The 22,879-nt window shown below is 45.3% G+C and overlaps 1 protein-coding gene across 1 annotated transcript in view; it reads left to right on the top strand.

Annotated features, from left to right (window-relative positions):
- The window catches only part of LOC115094721 (exocyst complex component 1-like), a 340,680-nt gene that overhangs the window by 191,979 nt on the left and 125,822 nt on the right, over window positions 1–22,879 (top strand). The window contains exon 12 of the mRNA XM_029607978.1: window positions 16,005–16,118. Coding sequence (XP_029463838.1) covers window positions 16,005–16,118 — 114 coding nt within the window. The remainder of the gene's footprint in view (window positions 1–16,004; window positions 16,119–22,879) is intronic.

Genomic DNA, 22,879 nt, shown 5'->3' with positions numbered 1-22,879 from the left:
ATCCTGAGATAATGATCTGCAGCTAGTCAGTCCAAGTAGTAATCCTCAGCATGGAGTAGTCCGGTGAATTCCTTCTCTAGGCGTAGCTTGTCCTGGCAACTCCGGTAGTGGTCCGCAGCACAGTGTAGGCCGGAGGCAGATGAGAAGTTGCACAAGACAGGAGGGATCTGGTAGTGGCCCGCAAGCAGGGTAACCCGAGGATCATACCACAAAGGAAGAAGAGCAGGTTCTGTACTCACGCTGGTAATGTAGAAGTAGATGGAGGATCAAGCACCGAAGAGGTCCGAACAAGAACAGCAAGGGTAGTCCGGGGACGATGCAGGAACTCACTATTTATTTATTTATTTATTTATTTATTTATTTATTTATTTAGGGGTTTCTTATATACCGAGGCACGTTTGCAAAACATCACCTCGGTTCACAATGTAACATAACTTAGCAACAGGCTTTACAATAATAACATTAACAGGTAGGGTTAACAAGGGCAGGTGATGATAATACGAGAAATATATACAAATGTACAAGTTGATTTTAACAAGTAGGTTAAATAAAGCAATAAGGATAATTAGCAGGGTTAAGTAATAGATGGAGGGGGAAGAAGGGGAGGAAACCTAGAGTGGGTGGGGGGTAAGGAATAGGCGAGGGTCAGATGGGGTAGGGAGAGAAAATAGACGGTGCGAGGGTCAGGTGGGCGGTCGGTTGGTGGTCAGATGGGCAGTCATGTCGAATCTATGGGGGGAGTCAGTTCGTTAGTCAGGATACGCTAGTTTGAACAGCCATGTTTTAAGATTGTGCTTGAATTTTTTGTGGCAAGGTTCCTGGCGTAGTTGGGAAGGCATTTTATTCCAGTGGGAGGTTCCTGAAATGATGAAAGATCGCTCTCTAAAGGTGGTATGCTTCATGCACTTAGGAGAGGGTATTTGGAGTTTGGCTAGATGATGCGTTCTTGTGGGTCTTGTCAGAGTGTGAAGCAGGAGATGTTCTGGGAACCATTGCATGTCCTGGTTATGAATGGCTTTGTGTATTAGCGTGAGTACTTTATATATTATCCTGGAGGTTACAGGGAGCCAATGTAATGATTGAAGGACTGGTGTAATGTGGTCATGACGGTGAGTGTTGGTAAGGATGCGTGCCGCAGCATTTTGTAATAACTGTAGAGGTTGTAGGGTACTTTTTGGTAAGCCAAGGAGGATAGCGTTGCAATAATCAAGTTTGGACAGGATCATAGCTTGCAGAACTGTGCGGAAGTCGGAGGTATGAAGAAGAGGTTTGATTCTCTTCAGGGTGTGGAGTTTGAAGAATCCACTTTTTATGGTGGCTGAAATGAATTTTTTGAGGTTAAATTGGTCATCTATTATAATGCCAAGGTTGCGGACTTGTAGTGTAGGAGGGCAATCAGGTAGTGGGGTTGTAGGGGAGATATAGCGTAAAGGGTTGTTAGGAGGGGAGAGAATGAGTAGCTCTGTTTTGTTAGTATTGAGTGCTAGGAAGTTATCGGAGAGCAATTTATTTATCTCAGATAGCGCAGAGTTCCAGATCTTCATTGCGTTTGTAATGGAATCCTTAATAGGGATGAGTATCTGCACGTCGTCAGCATATATAAAGTGCTGGATACCCAGTTTAGAGAGGAGATGGCAGAGGGGGAGGAGGTATATATTAAAGAGTGTAGAAGAGAGGGATGAACCCTGTGGTACTCCTTGAGATAGTTTGACAGGGTTGGACTTGTTACAACCAATTTTTACACTGTAGCTTCTGTCACTAAGGTATGATTGGAACCATAGTAGGGCTGTGCCAGCAATGCCAATTTCCAAGAGGCGTTTGATTAGTGTGAGGTGGTTGACAGTGTCAAACGCCGCAGAGATATCTAATAGTGCAAGTATGTGGGATTGTCCGTTGTCCATGGCTTTAATTATGGATTCTGAGAGGGTGATGAGAAGTGTTTCCGTACTATGGTGTTTGTGAAAACCATATTGGGATGTGGAGAGTATGTTGTGTTCATCAATGTATTCCGTGAGTTGTTTGTTGATAATCTTTTCCAGTATTTTGGAGAGGAATGGGAGGTTTGATACTGGGCGATAGTTGGCTAGTTCATTGGGATCCAAATTAGGTTTTTTGAGAGTGGGTTTGATAATGGCATGCTTGAGTTGCTTTGGGACTTGGCCTAGGGTAATGGATTTGTTCAGTATGTTTGCGATGTGTTTGGCTGTGGTAGAAGGGCTTGTGAGTAGTATTTTGGTGGGCAGGTTGTCTGAGGGGTGATAGGCAGGTTTGATTCTTTTGAGGGTAGTTTCAATTTCTAGTGCAGATGTGTTTTCGAAGTTCCATAGAGACGAATTTGGGTTTTTTGTGTGTGGGAGTGAGTGTGTGCTTTGGTTGGTGCAGTTTATTGAGGTGATTTTAGGTGTGGGTGAGTTTGAGGAGCCAGGATGAGCTGTGAAGCGTGCCATAATGGTTTCCACTTTGGAAAGGAAGTAAGATGCTAGATTCTCACATTTTGTTTCATTGTCATTGTCGGGATTGCATCTGTCTTGAGAAGTGATGAGGCTGTTTACATATTGGAAGAGGGCTTGTGGGTTGAACTGGAATTGGTGGATTCTTGTGGCGTAGAAATCTTTCTTTGCTTTTTCTGTGGCTTTTCGGTAGGCATGTAATTGTGTGCGAAACTGTGATAATGTGGTAGGAAGGCGGTTCCTTCGCCAGGTTTTTTCTAATTTACGAAGATTTAGTTTCATGGTTTTAAGTTCATTTACATACCATGGTTTTTTGTTGTTCTTTTCTAAGTTGATTTTTTTGGTTTGAGAGGGGCAGAGTCTATCTGCTATGTTGGTGGTGATTTGGAACCATGAAGAGGTGGCGGAGTTAGCATCTGTAAGGTCTATGTTAGGTAGTTCCTCTGAAAGGGCCTCTATTATATCTTCGGTTTTAGCCTGTTTACGGAATCTGATTGTTTTTGTAGGTAGTGAGGATTTGGGGGCATCTTGTATAGTGCACCATGTATCGATACGGTAGTGATCTGACCAGGGAATAGGCGTACAGATGGGGTGGTCAGCTTGGATTAAGGTATTAGTAAATATAAGGTCAAGGGTATGACCCGCTTTGTGTGTGGGGTTAGTCACAATCTGTTTGAGTCCAAGGGCATTCATGGCTGTCAATATGGTTTCGCATGATTTTTTCTCCATACCTAGAACCAAAAGAAAGGGAGGAGGTCTGCTTCTCGCAGCCAAGAAAGGTCTAAGAATATCTTTACAACATTCATATACCACATCAAAATTAGAGCTCTCTTTCTTTAAATCTGATCATTTACAAATTGGCCTAATCTACGCTCCACCAGGATCTTTAGATTCTGACCCTTCACCAGTCATTGAACTCTCTGCCAAATACTTCAACCCAGACAAACCTGCCATCTTACTGGGTGATTTCAACTTACATGTCGATGCTTCACCACAATCCCCAAATTGTGTTACCCTACTCTCGGCTCTCAACTACATGGGCTTCACACAAATTATAAAAGCCCCTACCCACAAAGCAGGTCACACTTTAGACCTTATTTTCATTAATCAGTGCATCTCAAACACAAATACAATCACATGTTCACCTGTCCCTTGGTCGGACCATCAAATCATCAACACGACCTTCAAGCTTTCACAACATCCTCCACTTTCGTTCCCAAAAAACACTATTCAATTCAGGAAACCTTGTTCTACAGACCTTCTCATCAATCAGTTCACTAATGAATTATCACATCTCGATCTCTCCAACGCATCTACAGCCACCACCTCATGGTGCAACATCACCAAAAAGATCGCAGACATTACCTGCCCTTCCATCACAAAAGTAGTACAACCTTCGCCAGACAACAGGAAACCCTGGTTCACCCCAGAACTGAAGCTGCTTAAACAAGAGCTAAGAAATAAAGAACACACTTGGAGGAGAAACCCATCCCCCACAACATTAGCTATTTATAAAACCTCCCTCAATGCTTATAGGATCACCATACTGAGAACAAAGAGAGATTTTTTTCTCAAAAAAAATACATCATTTCATATTTGATTCAAAAGCACTTTTCTCCTACGTTTCAGCTCTCACTAAACCATCACCTCCTACCATTCCTGATGATCAAGCACTCAACAAAGCATCAGAACTAGCAGAATACTTAAGGATAAAATTGACAAACTGACTATCTCTTTCTCATCATCTTTTTCATATCCCCCTTTCCCTCACATTACCTCACCTCAACTAAATACAACGCTGGAAACTTTCGAGACCACTTCAGCACTTGAGATAGAAAACATACTTAAAAAAATGAAACCGTCATCTCATCCCTTAGACACAATTCCTACTAACCTTCTCATCGCAATAAGAAACTCCATATCAAAACCAATTGCAGACATCATTAACTGCTCTCTCTCCCAGGGTCTAGTTCCTGACCAACTTAAATTAGCCATTCTCAAACCTCTACTTAAAAAACCTAACCTTCCAACCACAGATCCAGCTAACTTCCGCCCAATAGCTAATCTGCCATTGATCGCCAAAATTATGGAAAAGATAGTCAATAAACAACTATCTGAATATTTGGAAGAAAACAACATTCTTGTATCTTCCCAGTATGGCTTTCGGAAATCGTTAAGCACTGAATCTCTCCTTATCTCTCTTACCGATTCTATTCTATCTAATATGGACAAAAAACAACCACATCTTTTGATACTACTAGATCTCTCTGCAGCCTTTGACACTGTCAACCATTCATCTCTATTAAAATGTCTGGCAGATATAGGCATTAAAGGAACAGTCTTCAGCTGGATCAAATCCTTCCTAGCAAATAGACAATTCAAAGTAAAGATTAACAACAAAGAATCACAACCGATCCCTTCCAACCGGGGGGTCCCTCAGGGTTCCTCCCTTTCCCCTACCCTCTTCAACATTTACCTCTTACCTCTATGTCATCTACTTACTAAACTAAACCTAACTCACTATCTCTACGCGGATGACATCCAGATACTCATCCCAATCTCAGAATCCTTACAAAAAACCTTGGCTCACTGGAACAATTGTTTGCAACAGATCAATCATCTTCTCTCCAGCCTTTGCCTCATTCTTAACAACAACAAAACTGAGATCCTAATCATCAATCAAGACATCAACATCAAACTTCTAAACCCAGCTGACCTACTCAACTCATCCACTCCCATATTAAATCACTCACCACATGTTCGAGATCTAGGTATCATGCTAGACAATCAGCTCAATTTTAAAAAATTCATAAGCACAACCACCAAAGACTGTTTTTATAAGTTACAAGTCTTAAAAAAATTGAAGCCTCTTCTTTATTTCAACGATTTTCGGATGGTCCTACAAGCCATTATTCTATCAAAAGTCGACTATTAGGGATGTGAATCGTGTCCTCGATCGTCTTAACGATCGATTTCGGCTGGGAGGGGGAGGGAATCGTATTGTTGCCGTTTGGGGGGGTAAATATCGTGAAAAATCGTGAAAAATCGTGAAAAATCTAAAAATCTAAAAATCGCAAAACCGGCACATTAAAACCCCCTAAAACCCACCCCCGACCCTTTAAATTAAATCCCCCACCCTCCCGAACCCCCCCCAAATGAGTTAAATAACCTGCGGGTCCAGCGGCGGTCCGGAACGGCAGCGGTCCGGAACGGGCTCCTGCTCCTGAATCTTGTTGTCTTCAGCCGGCGCCATTTTCCAAAATGGCGCCGAAAAATGGCGGCGGCCATAGACGAACACGATTGGACGGCAGGAGGTCCTTCCGGACCCCCGCTGGACTTTTGGCAAGTCTCGTGGGGGTCAGGAGGCCCCCCACAAGCTGGCCAAAAGTTCCTGGAGGTCCAGCGGGGGTCAGGGAGCGATTTCCCGCCGCGAATCGTTTTCGTACGGAAAATGGCGCCGGCCATACGCGTATGGCCGGCGCCATTTTCCGTATGGAAAATGGCGCCGGCAGGAGATCGACTGCAGGAGGTCGTTCAGCGAGGGTTCCGGCGCCTCGCTGAACAACCTCCTGCAGTCGATCTCCTGCCGGCGCCATTTTCCATACGGAAACGATTCGCGGCGGGAAATCACTCCCTGACCCCCGCTGGACCTCCAGGAACTTTTGGCCAGCTTGTGGGGGGCCTCCTGACCCCCACGAGACTTGCCAAAAGTCCAGCGGGGGTCCGGAAGGACCTCCTGCCGTCCAATCGTGTTCGTCTATGGCCGCCGCCATTTTTCGGCGCCATTTTGGAAAATGGCGCCGGCTGAAGACAACAAGATTCAGGAGCAGGAGCCCGTTCCGGACCGCTGCCGTTCCGGACCGCCGCTGGACCCGCAGGTTATTTAACTCATTTGGGGGGGGTTCGGGAGGGTGGGGGATTTAATTTAAAGGGTCGGGGGTGGGTTTTAGGGGGTTTTAGTGTGCCGGCTCACGATTCTAACGATTTATAACGATAAATCGTTAGAATCTCTATTGTATTGTGTTCCATAACGGTTTAAGACGATATTAAAATTATCGGACGATAATTTTAATCGTCCTAAAACGATTCACATCCCTATCGACTATTGCAATTCGCTTCTCTTTGGCCTTCCATATTCATCCATCAAACCCCTCCAAATGCTACAGAACTCTGCAGCCAGAATCCTTACCAATACGAATAAAAGAGATCACATCACCCCCATTCTCAAGCTCCTCCACTGGCTGCCTATAAAGCAAAGGATCCTATATAAAGTACTCACCGTAATTCATAAATCCATTCACAATATCTCTCCTCTTCAATTATGTAACCAACTACGCCCTCACTCCTCCTCTAGACCCATCAGAGGAGCATATAAAGGCATACTCTATGTACCTTCAACAAAATCCTCGCATCATAAACGTGCCATATCTACAGCAGGCCCCATTCAATGGAATGCGCTCCCACCAGACATTCGGCTTGAGTTCTGCCACTCTTCATTCAAAAAAAAACTTAAAACCTGGCTCTTTAGCCAAGCTTTTCCAGGACCATGATCATCATTTTTTCCCCTCCAACCAGCAAGAACATATCTTCTTCACAAACCCCCATTTTCCATACCACTACCTACTTCGGTATCTAATCTCTTGCTGCAGGACACTTGAGACTTTCTCACTTATACGTTATAATTTTTATGCTCAATAAGACCTGTCAACTTAATTGTTTAAGTCTTTTTTTTTTTTTTTTTTCTCCTTTATCTTTTGGTCATCAATGTTACAACGTTATTGTTAAATTTTGAACTTATGTACACTGTTCCAAGTTTCATAACCTTGTTCTATGTAATGCCTTTTGGCAATTTTCATGTTCTGTTTCAATGTAAACCGATGTGATCTTTATTTCATATAGGAACACCGGTATATAAAAATCTAAAAATAAATAAATAAATGATGGGGAGAGGGGGTCACAGTCAACATGGAGATTGAAGTCTCCGAGAATGATGGCTGGGTTGGCAATGTTTATATGTTTAGAAATGTATTCTATGAGGGGGGAGGGGTTCTTTTCTAGGATGCCGGGGGGGGGGGGGGGGGCGTAAATTAAGCAGAGTTGGAGAGAGCTAGACCTAAAGATGCTGATCTCTAATTTGGGTGGGGGGGGGGAGCAGATTGGAGAGAGAAGTTGAATCTCTTTTTGGCTGCAAGGAGTAGTCCACCCCCTTTCTTTTTGGGTCTAGGAATGGAGAAGATGCTATAAAGGTCTGTGGGGAATTGGTTGGTTAGTGCAGTATCAGTATCCTTTAACCAGGATTCTGTGATGGCACATATATCAGGGGATTCGTCAGTAAGTATGTCATATAGTATGGTGGTTTTCTTTACAATAGATTGTGCATTTAGAAGTAGAATAGAGAAGGTCATTAAACCTATCAGTTGTGAAAGGGGAGAGGCCATTATGGGTATAAGTGATCTGTGTTGTATGGTTTGGTATGTGTCTCGGATCACTTTATATGGAGTGTAGAAATGTGTAATGGTGGGAATGTGTTGGATGTGTTGATAACCCATATTGCTGATTGATGAGTGGGTGGCAGTATGGTAGGTGGTTGATAGGTGTGAGTAGTAAGGTTGTTTACTGCAGGGAGTCGGGGTGTAAGGAACACATTAACATATACGATTCACTTTTACAAATGAGATATCAGCAGGTGACATTATCATAGGAGAGCGTGGTAGGATGTTGTTTTGGGATAGAAGAGAGGCGAAGTAGGAGGCCGAAACCTATTATGGTTCAATTGGTATTGATGTCCATATACATATTCTTAGATAGTCTTGTAGAGTAGATAGTGGGTAGAGATCCTAGGGAGAAGGTTACATGAGTCAAGTGGATCCGGGGAGCCAAACAGAGAAACAGAAAATAATGGCTCTCTGAGGAGTGGATAGCCCTGAGTGTAGCAAGGCCCCCGAGGAGTGGGTACCTAGGTCACCCAGTAGGATAGCGAGATGGAGTCCCAGTGTGGCGGAAATAGCAGGACAGGAATCCATGCTAACGCATCTTGTAAGAAGTTAGCTGAGTTTAAGTATGGTATGCAGATGACGTCATGCGGTGGGGGCACCCCCGAGGTTCCTGTCATGACGCATTTAAGAAGGGGGCAGGCATGCGTGTGCATGCCTTAGTTAACTCTGGATGTAAGATGGCTGCCGGGAGCGCCCACGCCGTCCGGGGCATGCCATGAGGGTAGGCGTGTGGAAGCAGAGGCCGCCATTTTGCCCATACTCGGAGCTGCATAGAGAAAGGAGGTGACTAGCAAAGGTCGCAGCCACCTGCAACCGACGGGCACAACAGTACCCCCTTCCTGGGGCCCCTCCCAGGGGGTTTTGGCTTCCTAGGATGAGCAAGGTGGAAGCGATGTAGCATCTCTTTGTCCAGTATGTTGGCAGCAGGTTCCCAGCTGTTTTCTTCTGGTCTGAACCCTTCCCAGGAAATGAGGTACTCCCAGTGCTTTCCTTTTTTACGAACATCCAATATATCATCCACCTTGTACACGATGTCATCTTCAGTATTGAGGGGTTGTGGATCAGGAGTCTTCTTAGAAAACTTAGAGAGTATAAGTGGTTTCAGGAGTGGAACGTGGAATGCGTTGTGTATTTTCATTGAGGGTGGCAACCTCAAGCTGTAAATCAAAGGTCCCAAACGTCGGAGGATGGTGAAGAGTCCAAAGTATCACAGAGCGAATCGAACCGAAGGTAGCTTGAGCTGGATATATTTGGTACTGAGCCATACCTTATCTCCTGGCTTAAACTGAGGAGCCGCTTGATGATGAGTATCATAGAATCTTTTTGCTCGTTGTCCAGCCATATGTAGAAGCTCCTTGGTCAGAGTCCAGAGTTGGTGAATCTCGTCAGCAGTAGCTTGGGCAGCCAGAAACGTACCAGTCAATGGTATGGGAAGTGGTGGAAGTGGCTGATGGCCATACACAATCTGAAATGATGTGGATCCTGTGGCGGATGCCGGGTGCGAATTCAAAGCAAACTCAGCCCAGGGTAGTAACTCTGCCCAATCATTTTGCCTAGAGTTGACATGGGCACGGATGAATTGCTTAAGAGACCTGTTCATTTTCTCCGTTTGTCCATTAGATTGGGGGTGGTATGCAGATGTAAAATCTAGAGAAATATCGAACTTTCGACACAGTGCCCTCCAGAACTTGGCGGTGAACTGGATTCCTCTGTCTGATACAATATGTTTCAGCATCCCATGTAAGTGAAAAATATGCTGAACAAAGAGCTTGGCTAACTCTGGGGCAGATGGCAGTCCCGGTAGAGCAACAAAGTGCGCCATTTTCAAGAACTGGTCCATGGTAACCCATATCGTATTGTTGCCACTAGAAGGAGGTAGATCAACCACGAAGTCGGTTGCAATATGCATCTAGGATTCATCAGGAATGGGAAAAGGTTGGAGCAGACCTCAGGGGCAACCAGCAGGAGGTTTTTGACTAGTGCAGGAGGTGCAGGATTCTACGTATGCTGTAGGGTAGCAAGGGTACGGGCTTGTCCTGGGTGGCCTGCTAACTTAGAGTCGTGAGCCCAATTCAACAGCTTCTTCCTTAGAGAAAGTGGAACCACCATTTTACCTGCGGGAACCGAATGAGTAGCGACCAGCATTATCTTCTCAGGGTCAATGATGTGACTTGGTTCGTCTGGGACATCATCAGGAGTGTAGGACAAGGAGAGAGCATCTGCCCGAACATTTTTCTCAGCAGGATGATATTTGAGCAGGAAGTTGAACCTGTTAAAATTCAGTGGCCATCTAGCTTGGCGATGATTGAGCCTCTGAGCATGTTTAAGATATTCCAGGTTCTTGTGGTCAGTGAACACGGTTATCTGATGTTGGGCACCTTCTAACCAGGGACGCCACTCTTCAAATGCTAGATTGATGGCAAGCAGTTCCTTATTGATGATGCCATAATTCCTCTCTGCTGGTGTGAAGCGTCTTGAGAAGAACGAGCAGGGATGCAAAACAAGTGTATCACTTTGCTAAGTGCCGATGTCTGAGGCATCCACCTCGACGATGAACGGTTTATGAGGAACAGGGTGGCGTAAACAGGGTTTCTGAAAGAAGACCCTTTTGAGCAGTTGGAATGCAGAGATGGCCTCTGGAGACCAGTTTGAAGGGTTAGCCCCTTTTTTTGTCATAGCGGTGAGAGGAGCAGTCAAGGTAGAGTAGTCCTTGATAAAGGAGTGATAATTTGTAAAGCCAAGAAAGTGGCATAGAGCCTTGATACTGGTGGGTTGAGGCCAGTCTTGTATGCTTCTCTTCTTCTGGGGATCCATGTGAAATCCCTTACTGGACATGATGTACCCAAGGAATGGAACAGATTCTTGATGAAAGGCACACTTTTCGAGCTTGGTGTACAGGCAGTTATCCCGAAGCCGCTGTAAAACAGTAATGACATCAGTTTGATGGGTTTACACATCACGGGAAAAAATGAGGATGTCATCTAGGTAAACGACTACATATTGGTACAGTAGGTCACGCAAAATGTTGTTCATCATATTTTGAAATACGGCTGGGGCAATACAGAGGCCAAAATGCATTACCAAATATTTGAAGTGGCCATTGTGAGTATTAAAGGCCATTTTCCCTCATCACCATGACGGATACGAACGAGATTGTAGGCGCCTTTTAGATCCAATTTTGTGAAAATCTTCACCCCCTGGAGCCAATCAAATAATTCTGAAATTAATGATAAGGGATACGGGTCTTTGATGGTGATCTTGTTCAGACCTCTGTAGTCAATGCAAGGGCGAAGGGATCCATCCTTCTTGCCGATGAAAAAGAATCTGGCTCCTGACAGAGATTTGGAGGGTCTAATAAACCCTTTCTGCAGATTTTCTTGGATATAAGCCGACATGGCCTCAGTTTCAACTAGGAAGAGTGATTACACTCTTCCTCTGGGTGGCTCAGAATTGGGCTTTAAATTGATTGTGCCGTCAAAGGGTCTGTGCAGTGGGAGCACATCTGCAGCTTGCCTTGAGAATATGTTTTGAAAGGAAGCGTACTGTGATGGTAGACCAGGAAGAGCGGACGTAGTAGCCATACATGGCAGTAGATTTAATTTTTTTTAGACATTTGTTATGGCTGTCAGGGCCCCATTGAGATAGCTCCATAGATGACCAATTATATTGAGGAGAGTGCTCTTGTAGCCAGGGTATGCCAAGCACTATAGGTTGGATGGCCTTTTCGATAACCAGGGACGTGATGGTTTATGTATGCAAGGATCCGGTGCGGAGGCAGACAGGCTGTGTGGTGATCGTAACTTCTCCAGGCAAGGGCTCGCTGTGAATGGATGAAAGAAGGAGCGGTGTGGGTACTGGCTCAGTAGGAAGTCATAGGTGTTCAACCAATCTTTTGAGAATAACGTTCCCACATGCACCTGAGTCGACCAGGGCTTGAGTGGTGAATTCGAGAGGCCCAGAGATGATGGAAACAGGAAGAGTCAGTGGAGGAGAAGGAGCAGTTAGACCTAGGAAGAGACCTCCAGCGGATCCTAGGTCTGCATGTTTCCTGGACAGATAGGGCAGGTTTGAACTGCATTGCCACTCTTCCCACAATACATGCACAGGCCCATCTTTTTACTAAAGTACCTCTCTTTGGCTATCAGATGACTACAGCCTAATTGATTAGGTTCATCTTCTTCTTCAGGGCTAAGTGCAGCCTGGACTGGAGTGGGTGGCAGATTCCATGAACGGATACCACTGGATACATGTTTCTTCAGAGATTTTACCTCAGTTGAGCGTTCGCGAATATGGTAGTCAATTCGCCCAGCAAGGTCCATCAGTGAGCTTAGAGTGACAGGTAGCTCCTGGGTGGCAAGTTCATCTTTTATGCGGGAATTGAGTCCTCAGCAATATAGCTCTTAGGCAACCTGAATGTCATAGGAGTTCGGAAGACAGGGTCTTGAATTCAATCACCTAGTCCGGGAGTGGTTTGGTTCCCTGTTGTAGATCCAGGAGTGCATAACCGGCAATAGACTGGCAAGCGGGGTCATCAAAAACTGAATTAAAGAGAGCCAGAAACCCAGGCAAGTCATTTAGGATTGGGTCATTGCGCTCCCAAAGGGGTGAAGCCCAAGCCAAGTAGGAAAGTAAGCTGGTTGTAGAGCAAAATGCATACAGCATTGATTGAGGAAGCCCTACACGAGAGGGAGTCTCCTGTGAAACGCGTGGGGGCTGGTAAAGGAACTGTAGTTCGCCCGGTGATCACCAGGGGTGATGCATTCTCACTGGAAGTAGAAGAATTCTTCAATCTGAAAGTCAGCTGGTTAAAGGCGGTAGCCAATGTGTCAAGAGACCTCTGTTGCTCGGTGATCCATTGGGCCAGGCCAGGAATGGCCTGCAAGGCTGAGAGCTGAGCCGGGTCCATGGAGTTAGCAATCTGTTACGTTCAGTGTGTCTTGAACTAGTAGTGGGCCCTTGGGTCGTGGCAAGTGAAGACTCTGCCCACAGGGAGGAGCCCTGTGGGCCCTTACCACAACAGGCAAGGTCTCAGCAGTGATGGACAACAGAGGAAACAACTTTATTATAAAGCCAATGGTGATCCGAGGAGTGGATCAATAGAGTCAGTCCCGAGAAAGTGACCTGCAGCTGGTCGGTCCGAGTAATAATCCTCAGCATGGAGTAGTCCAGTGAATACCTTCTCTAGGTGTAGCTTGTGCTGGCAACTCCGGTACTGGTCCGCAGCATGGGGTAGGCCGGAAGCTAATGAGAAGTTGCACAAGACAGGAAGGATCCAGTAGTGGCCCACAAGCGGGGTAACCCGAGGATCCGTGCCACAAAGGTAGAAGAGCAGGATCTGTACTCATGCCTGTATTGTAGAAGTAGATGGAGGATCAGGCACCGAGGAGGTCCGAACAAGAACAGCAAGGGTTATCCAGGGATGATGTAGGAACTCACTAGAACAGAGAAACAAAAGTACTGGCTCTCTGAGGAGCAGATAGCACTGAGTGCGGCAAGGCCCCCGAGGAGTGGGTTCCTAGGACACCTAGTAGGATAGTGAGACGGAGTCCCAGTGTGGCGGAAATAGCAGGACAGGAATCCATGCTAACTCATCTTGCAAGAAGTCAGCTGAGTTTAAGTATCGTAGGCGGATGACATCATTCGGTGGGGACGCCCCCAAGGTTCCTGCCATGACGTGTTTAAGAAGGGGGCAGGCGCACGCGCGCGTGCCTTAGGTAACCCTGGATGTAAGATTGCTGCCGGGAGCACTCACGCCATCCCGGGCATGCCATGAGGGTCGGTGTGTGGAAGCGGAGGCCGCCATTCTGAGCAGTCTCAGAGCTGCATAGAGAAAGGAGGAGAGCAGCAAATGTCGCAGCCACCTGCAACCGATGGGCGCAACTCATAACACTCATATCAATGCAGCCACTGGAACTTCTCCTTTCCAATTAGTCAATGGGAAACAACCTCTACCTCCTTTGCCATTGCTCAAGACAGTGCCTTCACCCGTGGCTAAACTCTCCACCCAGGAACTGCATGAACTATGGGAATGGATCAATCACAGAGCCAAGAAAATTTCCGATGCCCACAGAAGACCAGCTCCCCAGTTTAAAATTGGAGAAAAAGTGTGGCTGAGTATTCCTCATTTACACCTATGGCTCCCTACCATGTGCCTGGCTCCAAGTTACATTGAACCTGTTTCTATTCCTCAGCAACTGGGACCTATCACATCAATTAAAATTTTCATCGAGACTGAAGATCCACAATGTATTTCATGTGTCACTACTCAAGCCAGTGGTACTCTCATGGCCCTCTATGGTGCTACACGAACCACAGGATGTGGCTGTCGGTGGAGATGCTATATACAAAATCAAAGAGGTTTCAGATTGCCACCATAGGGGCAAGAGAATTGAATACCTCATTTCATGGAAGAACTCCGGCCCATAAAGAAACTCCTTGGAACCAGCCTCCAACTTTTTGGACCGCAACCTTTTGAAAGACTTTCACCAGTAACACCCCAGGAAGCCCAGAGCGTCAGGGAGGGACCTTAGAGGGGGGTACTGTTGTGGTCGGCGGGCCACAGATTAATCCTGTGAACTGCCACTGTCATTTCTTGGGCTAAGACCCAGACTCAGTGACACACCACTAGCGCAGGAAGAGTATCATGCTTTGCACCAAGTGTGGTGCACATCGGTAAACAGGAGGAAGGTGAATAGGAATCACATTGGTGGGATCTCTGGAATGGCAGCCACAGCAGGAATGGCAGCCATTCTAGAGCAGCAGCAGCAGACTCATGATTCAAACCCAGGGCCTCTCTCATTGCTTCCCATGCAGCAGGATACAGCTGGCATTATGGAGCTGCAATAAATACACCTCTTAAAAGGCTAATTTCTCCTGCTGTATTTTCAGAGTCAGTTCCTTCCTCTGCCTGGATTTCTATTTCTGCAGAATTTCTGAAGTGCTTGCTCCAGTCTTTTGCAAGGGGGAAATGCAGCCCCAGGGCCCTTTTTAGTTGTTACACCCCTCCTCCCAGAATGTGAACTCTGTGCTTGGAGGAAGAACAAGGAGAGATAAGGAAGATGATGTGGAGGAAACAAAGTCCTCTAGATCAGAGGGGTCCTTGATGAATTTTAAGGGCCTCAGAGAGTCTGAAAGCAAATGTGAGCTGGAAGAAGGGGAGTAACCCCCCAGGGGAAGAGGATGGTTCTGTTATGGTCCATCTCTTTCACTAAGAGGAACTTCCTTCTTTGATTTCTCATTCCTTGAAAGTCCTAAATATTGCAGATGAGAAGGGGGAGAATAATCCTATCTCCTCTAAGGATCTGGTTATGATGAGACTACGTAAGCCTAATAAGTCCTTTCCTTTACCTTGGTTAGTTGAGAATTTCATCTCCTTGGAATAGGATTTTACCCCAGGACAATTTTAAGGGAGGATGGCCCTACTGATTATTTCAATTTCCTTGTGCAGTTTTTAAGAGATTAATAATAAGTGTACTTTTATCCATATAGCATGCTGAGGAGGCATTCTGGGGGAGGGTTGCAAAGAATGGAATAGTTTTGAGTATACAAAACTACACACATTATTTTGTTCTGAAAAATTACCTGCAGAGAAAGGAAGTGCAAATCTCTGCAGGTAATTTTTGATTAGGCAATAATTAATCAGTGCAAAACTGTCTGCGTAGTTTTGCATTGATTACTGGTGCAAACCCCACAGGTAGTAGGCACTTTTGATTATTGTCTCCTAAATGTCCAAGTCTAGCATTTCCTGACCTCTTTTACCAATTCAAATCCCTGTGTAAGTTTGAAGTGCATGACTACAGTAATTTTTATTTAAAGGTAATTGAATTATGAATGCTTATGAAAGTTGCATGCATGGTCAATAACTTTAGCTGAAGCCTTGATGATTAGAGTTACTGCTCACAAGTTTCAAACCTCTGCTAATTCAACCAGTTTGTTGTAATGTTACCATGTGCCCGGCATATACCTATATTTTGCCATGTTCCATAAAACAATTACAGGTAGTATGCAAAGAAAGCATGCCTCTCAGGCCCTAATGGGCAAGTTGTTCTTTTTTCCCAAGGTGCTAGAGCAAGTGCTGATGGAGTTGGAACCCATGTGCAGCAATGAGCAATCCTTCATCAATTCCTTCTTTCTTCTGACTGACCCCAGATGCCCAAAGGATTGGCAGCCCGAGGTAAGGCAAGCCAGGGATGTGATTTTAGAGTTAAACAATTTTCAAAACTAGGAGGATAGCCGAAAAGTCCACGGGTACTTTTTACTAGGGATGTGAATCGGGCTTTGGACGATTGAAAATATCGTCAATATTTTCAAAATCTTCTGAAATCGGGGGCTCCCCCAAAACTATAGGAAAACCCCACAATATTGTTCATGGGGGTTCTCTTATCATTTTGGGGGAGGGCAGGAAAAACGGCACACAAAAATAACCCTAAACCCACCCCGACCCTTTAAAATTAATCCCTTTGCTTCCCCCACCCTCCCGACCCCTCCAAAAACATTTTACAGGTACCTGGTGGTACAGTGGGGGTCCCGGGAGCGATCTCCCACTCCCGGGCCATCGGCTGCCACTAATCAAAATGGCGCCGACCATCCAGTGCTCCCTCCATGTGACAGGGGCCGGCCAATGGCACGGATACCCTGTCACATGGTAAGGGCAAAGGCCATCGGCGCCATTTTTATTAGTGGCAGCCGACGGCCCGAGAGCGGAAGATCGCTCCCGGGACCCCCACTGGACCACCAGGTACCTGTAAAATGTTTTGGGGGGGTCGGGAGGGTCGGGGAAGCAAAGGGATTAGTTTTAAAGGGTCGGGGTGGGGTTTTTGTTTATCAGCTCGGGCGCAGCCGATAAACAAAACCGCGATCGGGCCCAATGGAAAAAAAAACACATGTGAATTGGAACCGGAATCCGAACCGATTCCGGTTCCGAGTCACATCTCTACTTTTTACCTGTGGACTTTACACTAATTCTCAAAGGGAAAGTGTATTTGTGCTTTCCCTTTTCTCAGATAGCCTAGTTACTCAAGTGAATGGCTTTTAAAAATTTCCCTCTAAATATTTAGTTCAGTCATAATTTCATTTTTTATAAATATTTTATTAGTTGCTTACAAGCATAGTGCAAGAGAAAGCTAAAACAGTATTTATGCCATATGTTCTCAGCAAATCAGAATTAGGAATAGCTTGTCTCAAAGGACAAATATTTTGGCTAAGGATTTCCCAGTTTTCATCTGAATATTTAATTAAACAGTTTCCATACCCTGCAATAAAAGGAGGAAAATATCATAGATGCCAACTACTTATTTGAATATCCAAAAAGAAAAATTAAATTATACATCTATGAAACTTGAACTGCCCTATATTTCTAAAACATGTATTGTTTCAATAAGTGAGTAATGAGATTGTTTGTATGCACCAGACTAGCACCCCTCTTATGAGAGGCATCTGTCTCTTGTAGTTTTAGTTTCATAGAGATCTGTATTTTAATGCAGGAACTTTTATATCGCTATTAGTTATACAACTAGCTGAATTCCATTGATATTTCCTGCAAGCTATTTATGGTCCTTTTCCCCAGTCTGAAACCAGCACTCCATTCCATCCTCCTCAGCTGTACCACAGCACTTCCTTCTCTTCTCCTCAGCTTGTATCCAGCACACTCTGATCTCCCTCCCCAACCCCATCTCAGTATTCCCATTCCCACCTCAGCGGCCTAGCCCCAGCACACTCTGACCCCAGCTCTCTTCCCTCCTCTTCAGCCCAGCTCTAGCACATTCTGACTCTCTTCCCTAACCTGACCCCAGCACACTCTGCCCCCCCCCCCCCCCCCCAGCCTGATTTCAGCATATTCTGACTTCCTTCCCCAGCCTGGCCTCAGCATACTCTGACCCATCCTCTGCAGCTTGACCCCATCACATTCTAATCATCCTCATTGGCCTGGTCATAGCACTCCCCCCCCCCCCCCCCCCCCCCCCCTCAGTGAATCAGCCACAGCACATACTGCCTCCCCTTCTCCAGCCAGACCCCAGCACACTCTGCCTCCCACCCCCACACATCTTGGCTCGAATTTATAAAAAATGAAAGCACTTCAGCACCCATCAAACCCACTTAAACAATAGCTTCACTGACTTCCTCTCACTCCAGCCCTTATTCTATCAAGGCTCTGCAGGATTTCTGGGAGTAGGGCCATCCCCCATCACTCTTTCCCCTCCTCCAGATTTGCAATTCTCTTACCCCCACCCACCCAACCCATTCAAACAATTGTTCCATCGCTGCCCTTACTCCATTGAAGATCTAGATCATCTGGGGTCAGGAACAATTCTTACTCATTCCTGCCCTGGCTGCTCTTGCATTCCAAAATGGTCACCAATAAAGCGCTATTTTGTTGTACAGCAGAATAGGGATGTGAATCGTGTGATCGATTGTCTTAACGATCGATTTTGGCTGGGGGGGGAGGGAAATCTGATCGTCATGGTTTTTTTTTGTTAAAAAATCGTCAAATCGTAACTCGGGGGGAAAACCGGAACACCAAAACAACCCTAAAACCCACCCCGACCCTTTAAAACAAATCCCCCACCTTCCCGAACCCCCCCAAAATGTTTTAAATTACCTGGGGTCCAGTGGGGGGGGTGCCGGCGCGATCTCCCGCTCTCGGGCCACGGCTGCATTAATAGAAATGGCGCCGGTGGCCCTTTGCCCTTACCATATGACAGGGCAAAGGTAGCGCCGGCGCCATTTTGGTTCCTGTCACCCGACGTCACGAGTGCAGGAGATCGCTCCCGGACCCCCGCTGGACCCCCGGTGACTTTTGGCCAGCTTGGGGGGGCCTCCTGACCCCCACAAGACTTGCCAAAAGTCCAGCGGGGGTCCGGGAGCGACCTCCTGCACTCGGGCCGTATTGCCAATATTCAAAATGGTGCCGGCACTAATTTTGCCCTCACTATGTCATACGGGTCGTATGACATACGTATGTCATACGCTCCCGGACCCCCGCTGGACTTTTGGCAAGTCTTGTGGGGGTCAGGTGGCCCCCCCAAGCTGGCCAAAAGTCCCTGGGGGTCCAGCGGGGGTCCGGGAGCGATCTCCTGCACTCGTGACGTCGGGTGACAGGAACCAAAATGGCGCCGGCGCTACCTTTGCCCTGTCATATGGTAAGGGCAAAGGGTCACCGGCGCCATTTCTATTAACGCAGCCGTGGCCCGAGAGCGGGAGATCGCGCTGGGACTCCCCCCCCCCCCCCCACTGGACCCCAGGTAATTTAAAACATTTTGGGGGGGTTCGGGAGGGTGGGGGATTTGTTTTAAAGGGTCGGGTGGGTTTTAGGGTTGTTTTGGTGTGCCGGTTTTCCCGCCCTCCCCCGATTTACGATTTTTTTGACGATAAATTGGGGGAATTGCTATTGTATCGCGGCTCTAACGATTTTTGACGATTTAAAATATATCTGACGATTGTTTTAAATCGTCAAAAAACAATTCACATCCCTACAGCAGAATACTGAAACATAGAAACATAGAAATGATGGCAGAAAAGGACCAAATGATCCATCAAGTCTGCCCAGAAAGCTTAAGGTAGTATCTGCTGTGCTATTCAAGTTACCCCCATACTTAGTTTCTCAGGCTGTAAAATCAGGGCCCTTGTTTATTGCTGTCTGAACCCAATTCCCTGTTATCTCTTGCCATTGAACCAGGGAGCAATGTTGGAGTTGCTTTAAAGTATCAGGCTTATTATCTTCCATTAACCCATTAACCATGACCTCATGGTCTTCCATGCAGGTAGTATCTCTGGCAATCATCTTTAAAGCCTTTTCCTGAAGGCTGTAGGCATAATCTCTGATACTTTCCCCAGGCAGTTGTTTCCGGACATAGAATTCTTTCAGCCTCTCAGTAATTAGTTTCTGATCTCCATTTACTCGGAGCAATAGTGAGAAAATATTTTCTACAGATTTTGGTTCTAAGGCAGGGGTATATTTCACAGTGTTCTTAGCTTGGCCCTTCAGGTGGTCCTTGACCATCACCAACTGATCTCCTTCTGGAATGCGCAGAATTGTCAGGGCCTCTTTGGTCTGAGAGATCCATTCTTCTACAGTCAGGTCCTCAGCCCCACAGGCACTCCACTGAAATCTGGTATCTTCTTGTCTCAAGAGACTATAATGAGTACTTTTTGGGACTCTTTGTCACTTTTTCCATCACATTCTTGGCTAAGGACAGTGCTTCTTTCTGCTCCTCTGCCAGTCGCAGAGTATCAACTTGCTCCCCAAACATGGCCTACTGGTCATCCAATTTCTTTTTTAAGTGATTTGAACTGGGCCTTCCATTCTTCCATGTCTGGCACTGGGTGGTAATATTGAACTATGATGGGGTAAACAAGCTGCTCTCAGATGACACCCCCCCCCCCTCCCAAAGTAAAACTGCACACTAAAAAAATATTTTGCAATATTTGGCTCTGGTCTGGGATTACACCCCAAATTCTGATTCCAAGAGCTGCCATAGGTCCATTCAACTCCAAATTTTCCTTCTGTGGAAATATTCATTTAATCCTAGTAATTGTAGCCAGATCCACTTGGTGTCACTTCAGTTCAGGGGATAATTCCACTGGCTTCTAGCCATGGCACTCCCCCCCCCCTCCCCCCTTGTAGTGGAGCCAGAAGGTAATTTAACATTTGCATAGGTGAGAAGGACTCTTGCAGGCTTTAAAGGAAAGCATTTGCATTGGCCCCTCTCTGTTTTGACCAATAAAGGCACTGCCAAGAAATTCACATGTCACCATTTACCTTTCCTTCAAACAGAGAGTGAACAGGGGTTCTCCCCTTTGCAATTTAATTCACCTTTGCTAGTCAGAGCAAGAACAATATCTTAAGCTTCTGGCTTACAATATTATACGTATGGACAGGGTAATCAGGTAGCTCTACATACAAGGACATGTTTTTCTTGTCTTTGTTAGCATTGTTTGGGCTAGATGGAGGAGTCTAGGGTTATGTATTTGGGCTGGGTAGAGAAGTCTGATGTGGCTGGAGGTTCTGTAAGAAATATTGTTTCACTGAACAGCTTCAGATCTGGGTGAAGAAACCCTCCTCAGATTTTTCATGTCATGTTTTTTTCCTTTCTGCAGTCATGGCAAAGGAGGAAAAAATAATCTTTTTATTAGAATTTTACAAAGGCAAGTGAATCATAATCTTCCTTGCAGTGAATCCTTACTAAGACTCTTGTTTGTAATTCATAGTACTAGACCCTTAGATTTGCAAATAATGGAGCTCTAGGGTATTCATGCAGAATTCAAAAGCTGAATGCAGCTTTTATTTCTCTGCGATATTAGACACACAACTAAAAGTCACTCATACAAAAGCTGGCAGGGATCCCTATGTTTTTTTAGACTTGTCTCTCTAAGACTGCATGGCAATACTTGAAATATTAGCTCTGCTGAGTCAGATTATAAAGTAATACAGTTGCTGTGTCAGGATGTGTATAACAAGAAAACAGAGTATTTGTCAGCATCAGCCAGTGACCTTCCCCATAGGGAGAGGGAGGTTCCTGTCTTAACAATCTCCCACTAGTTTCTTATTATGTATTCATTCATTTAAGGGTAATAGATTTTTCCCATACATTTTTAGTCAGAAAATTCCAGCAGTGGATATCTAAAGGAGTGTGGTTAACTGGGAGTGATGGGGAGTGTCCAATTCCCAAAGGGTGGGAACATTGAGGAGGAGTATAAATGGTGACTCCATGAATCAATCCAGATTGAAAGCATCTTGAAGGGATCTAGGAGTAGTCAAGAGGCAGGGCTTTGCTTTGAGGTCCCTTAGATCTGCAGGTAAAGTTGCTCTCCTGTACGGCTGGTGGAGAGAAGGAGGAATCTGACCCCAGGAATCAGGATAGGACTTCCATTGACTAGCCTGCCAATAGAATGAGAAAAAGGGGATTCTGCAAGTTTTTTTTTAGATGAAGAGATAAAGGCTTATTTAGGAGGAAAGGGATTCTGCAGTGGATTCTGGCTTATTAGCCAGCTAGAATTTAGCTGCATAAGTGTTGATTGATATATGTATACATATATATTTTAATATTTGTTTATTGTATGGATTTTGTTTTATTTTATGAATATTTTATTATAATCCACACTGCTCAACTGTATTGGATGTGTTTGAAAATAAGTGCAATAAATAAATAAATAAGGAACTGTTTATTGTCAGACCTGTATTTTGAATCCAGTCTTTTATTACAACTGTTCTCAGCTGTATACTAGTGTGTATAGAAACTGCATGATTGTCAGTATTGTGCTGCTTAAAGTTAAAAAAAAAATGGCTACTTCCTTTGCACTCTGTACAAGAAGCAGGAAGTTGTTCTGTCTTTACCTTTTTGAGCATACTATTAAAGGTATTCCATGTGCTTTACAGATTCTTCTTGTCTTACTTGCATTTCTGCTAACTGTCTGCTATCAGGTTATGAGCCCAGAAGTGTAACAATCATAGGACTTCAATCAGTACAGTGCTGAAATTCGAAAGCTCAATGAGCAAAACAAAACAAAAAAAAGCAAAGTCACAAGTAATGGCAGCCATTGGCAGCACTGCATCTGAGTTTGCAGTTGCTCATCTGACTAACCAGAACTACCAGACATGGAAATGAAAGGTAAAGATGCTGCATATACGAGAAGATACGTGGAAATGTATAGAAAAGGCGATCCCTGCCCCAATAAACACAGGAATGGGCTGAGAAAGATCAGCAAGGTCAAAGTACTATTTCTCTTAGCATTAATGATCAGATTATTCATATTTGTAAATGAGTAACAGTCAAACAGATGTGGAATGGGCTGAAGAAGTGTTGTGGTGCAGACCCATATTTCGCTGGCGGGAGATTCCTCTCGACACATCGTGCTTCCTCCCTGCCAGGATCATGGCCAAGCGCCAATCATTTCAGTGAGGTCCCTCGTGCTGATGCCTCCCATAGGGCCCTGTGC

The sequence above is a fragment of the Rhinatrema bivittatum genome, chromosome 6, assembly GCF_901001135.1.
Source record: "Rhinatrema bivittatum chromosome 6, aRhiBiv1.1, whole genome shotgun sequence".
Taxonomy (NCBI): domain Eukaryota; kingdom Metazoa; phylum Chordata; class Amphibia; order Gymnophiona; family Rhinatrematidae; genus Rhinatrema; species Rhinatrema bivittatum.
This window is presented reverse-complemented; position numbering and strand designations above follow the sequence as displayed.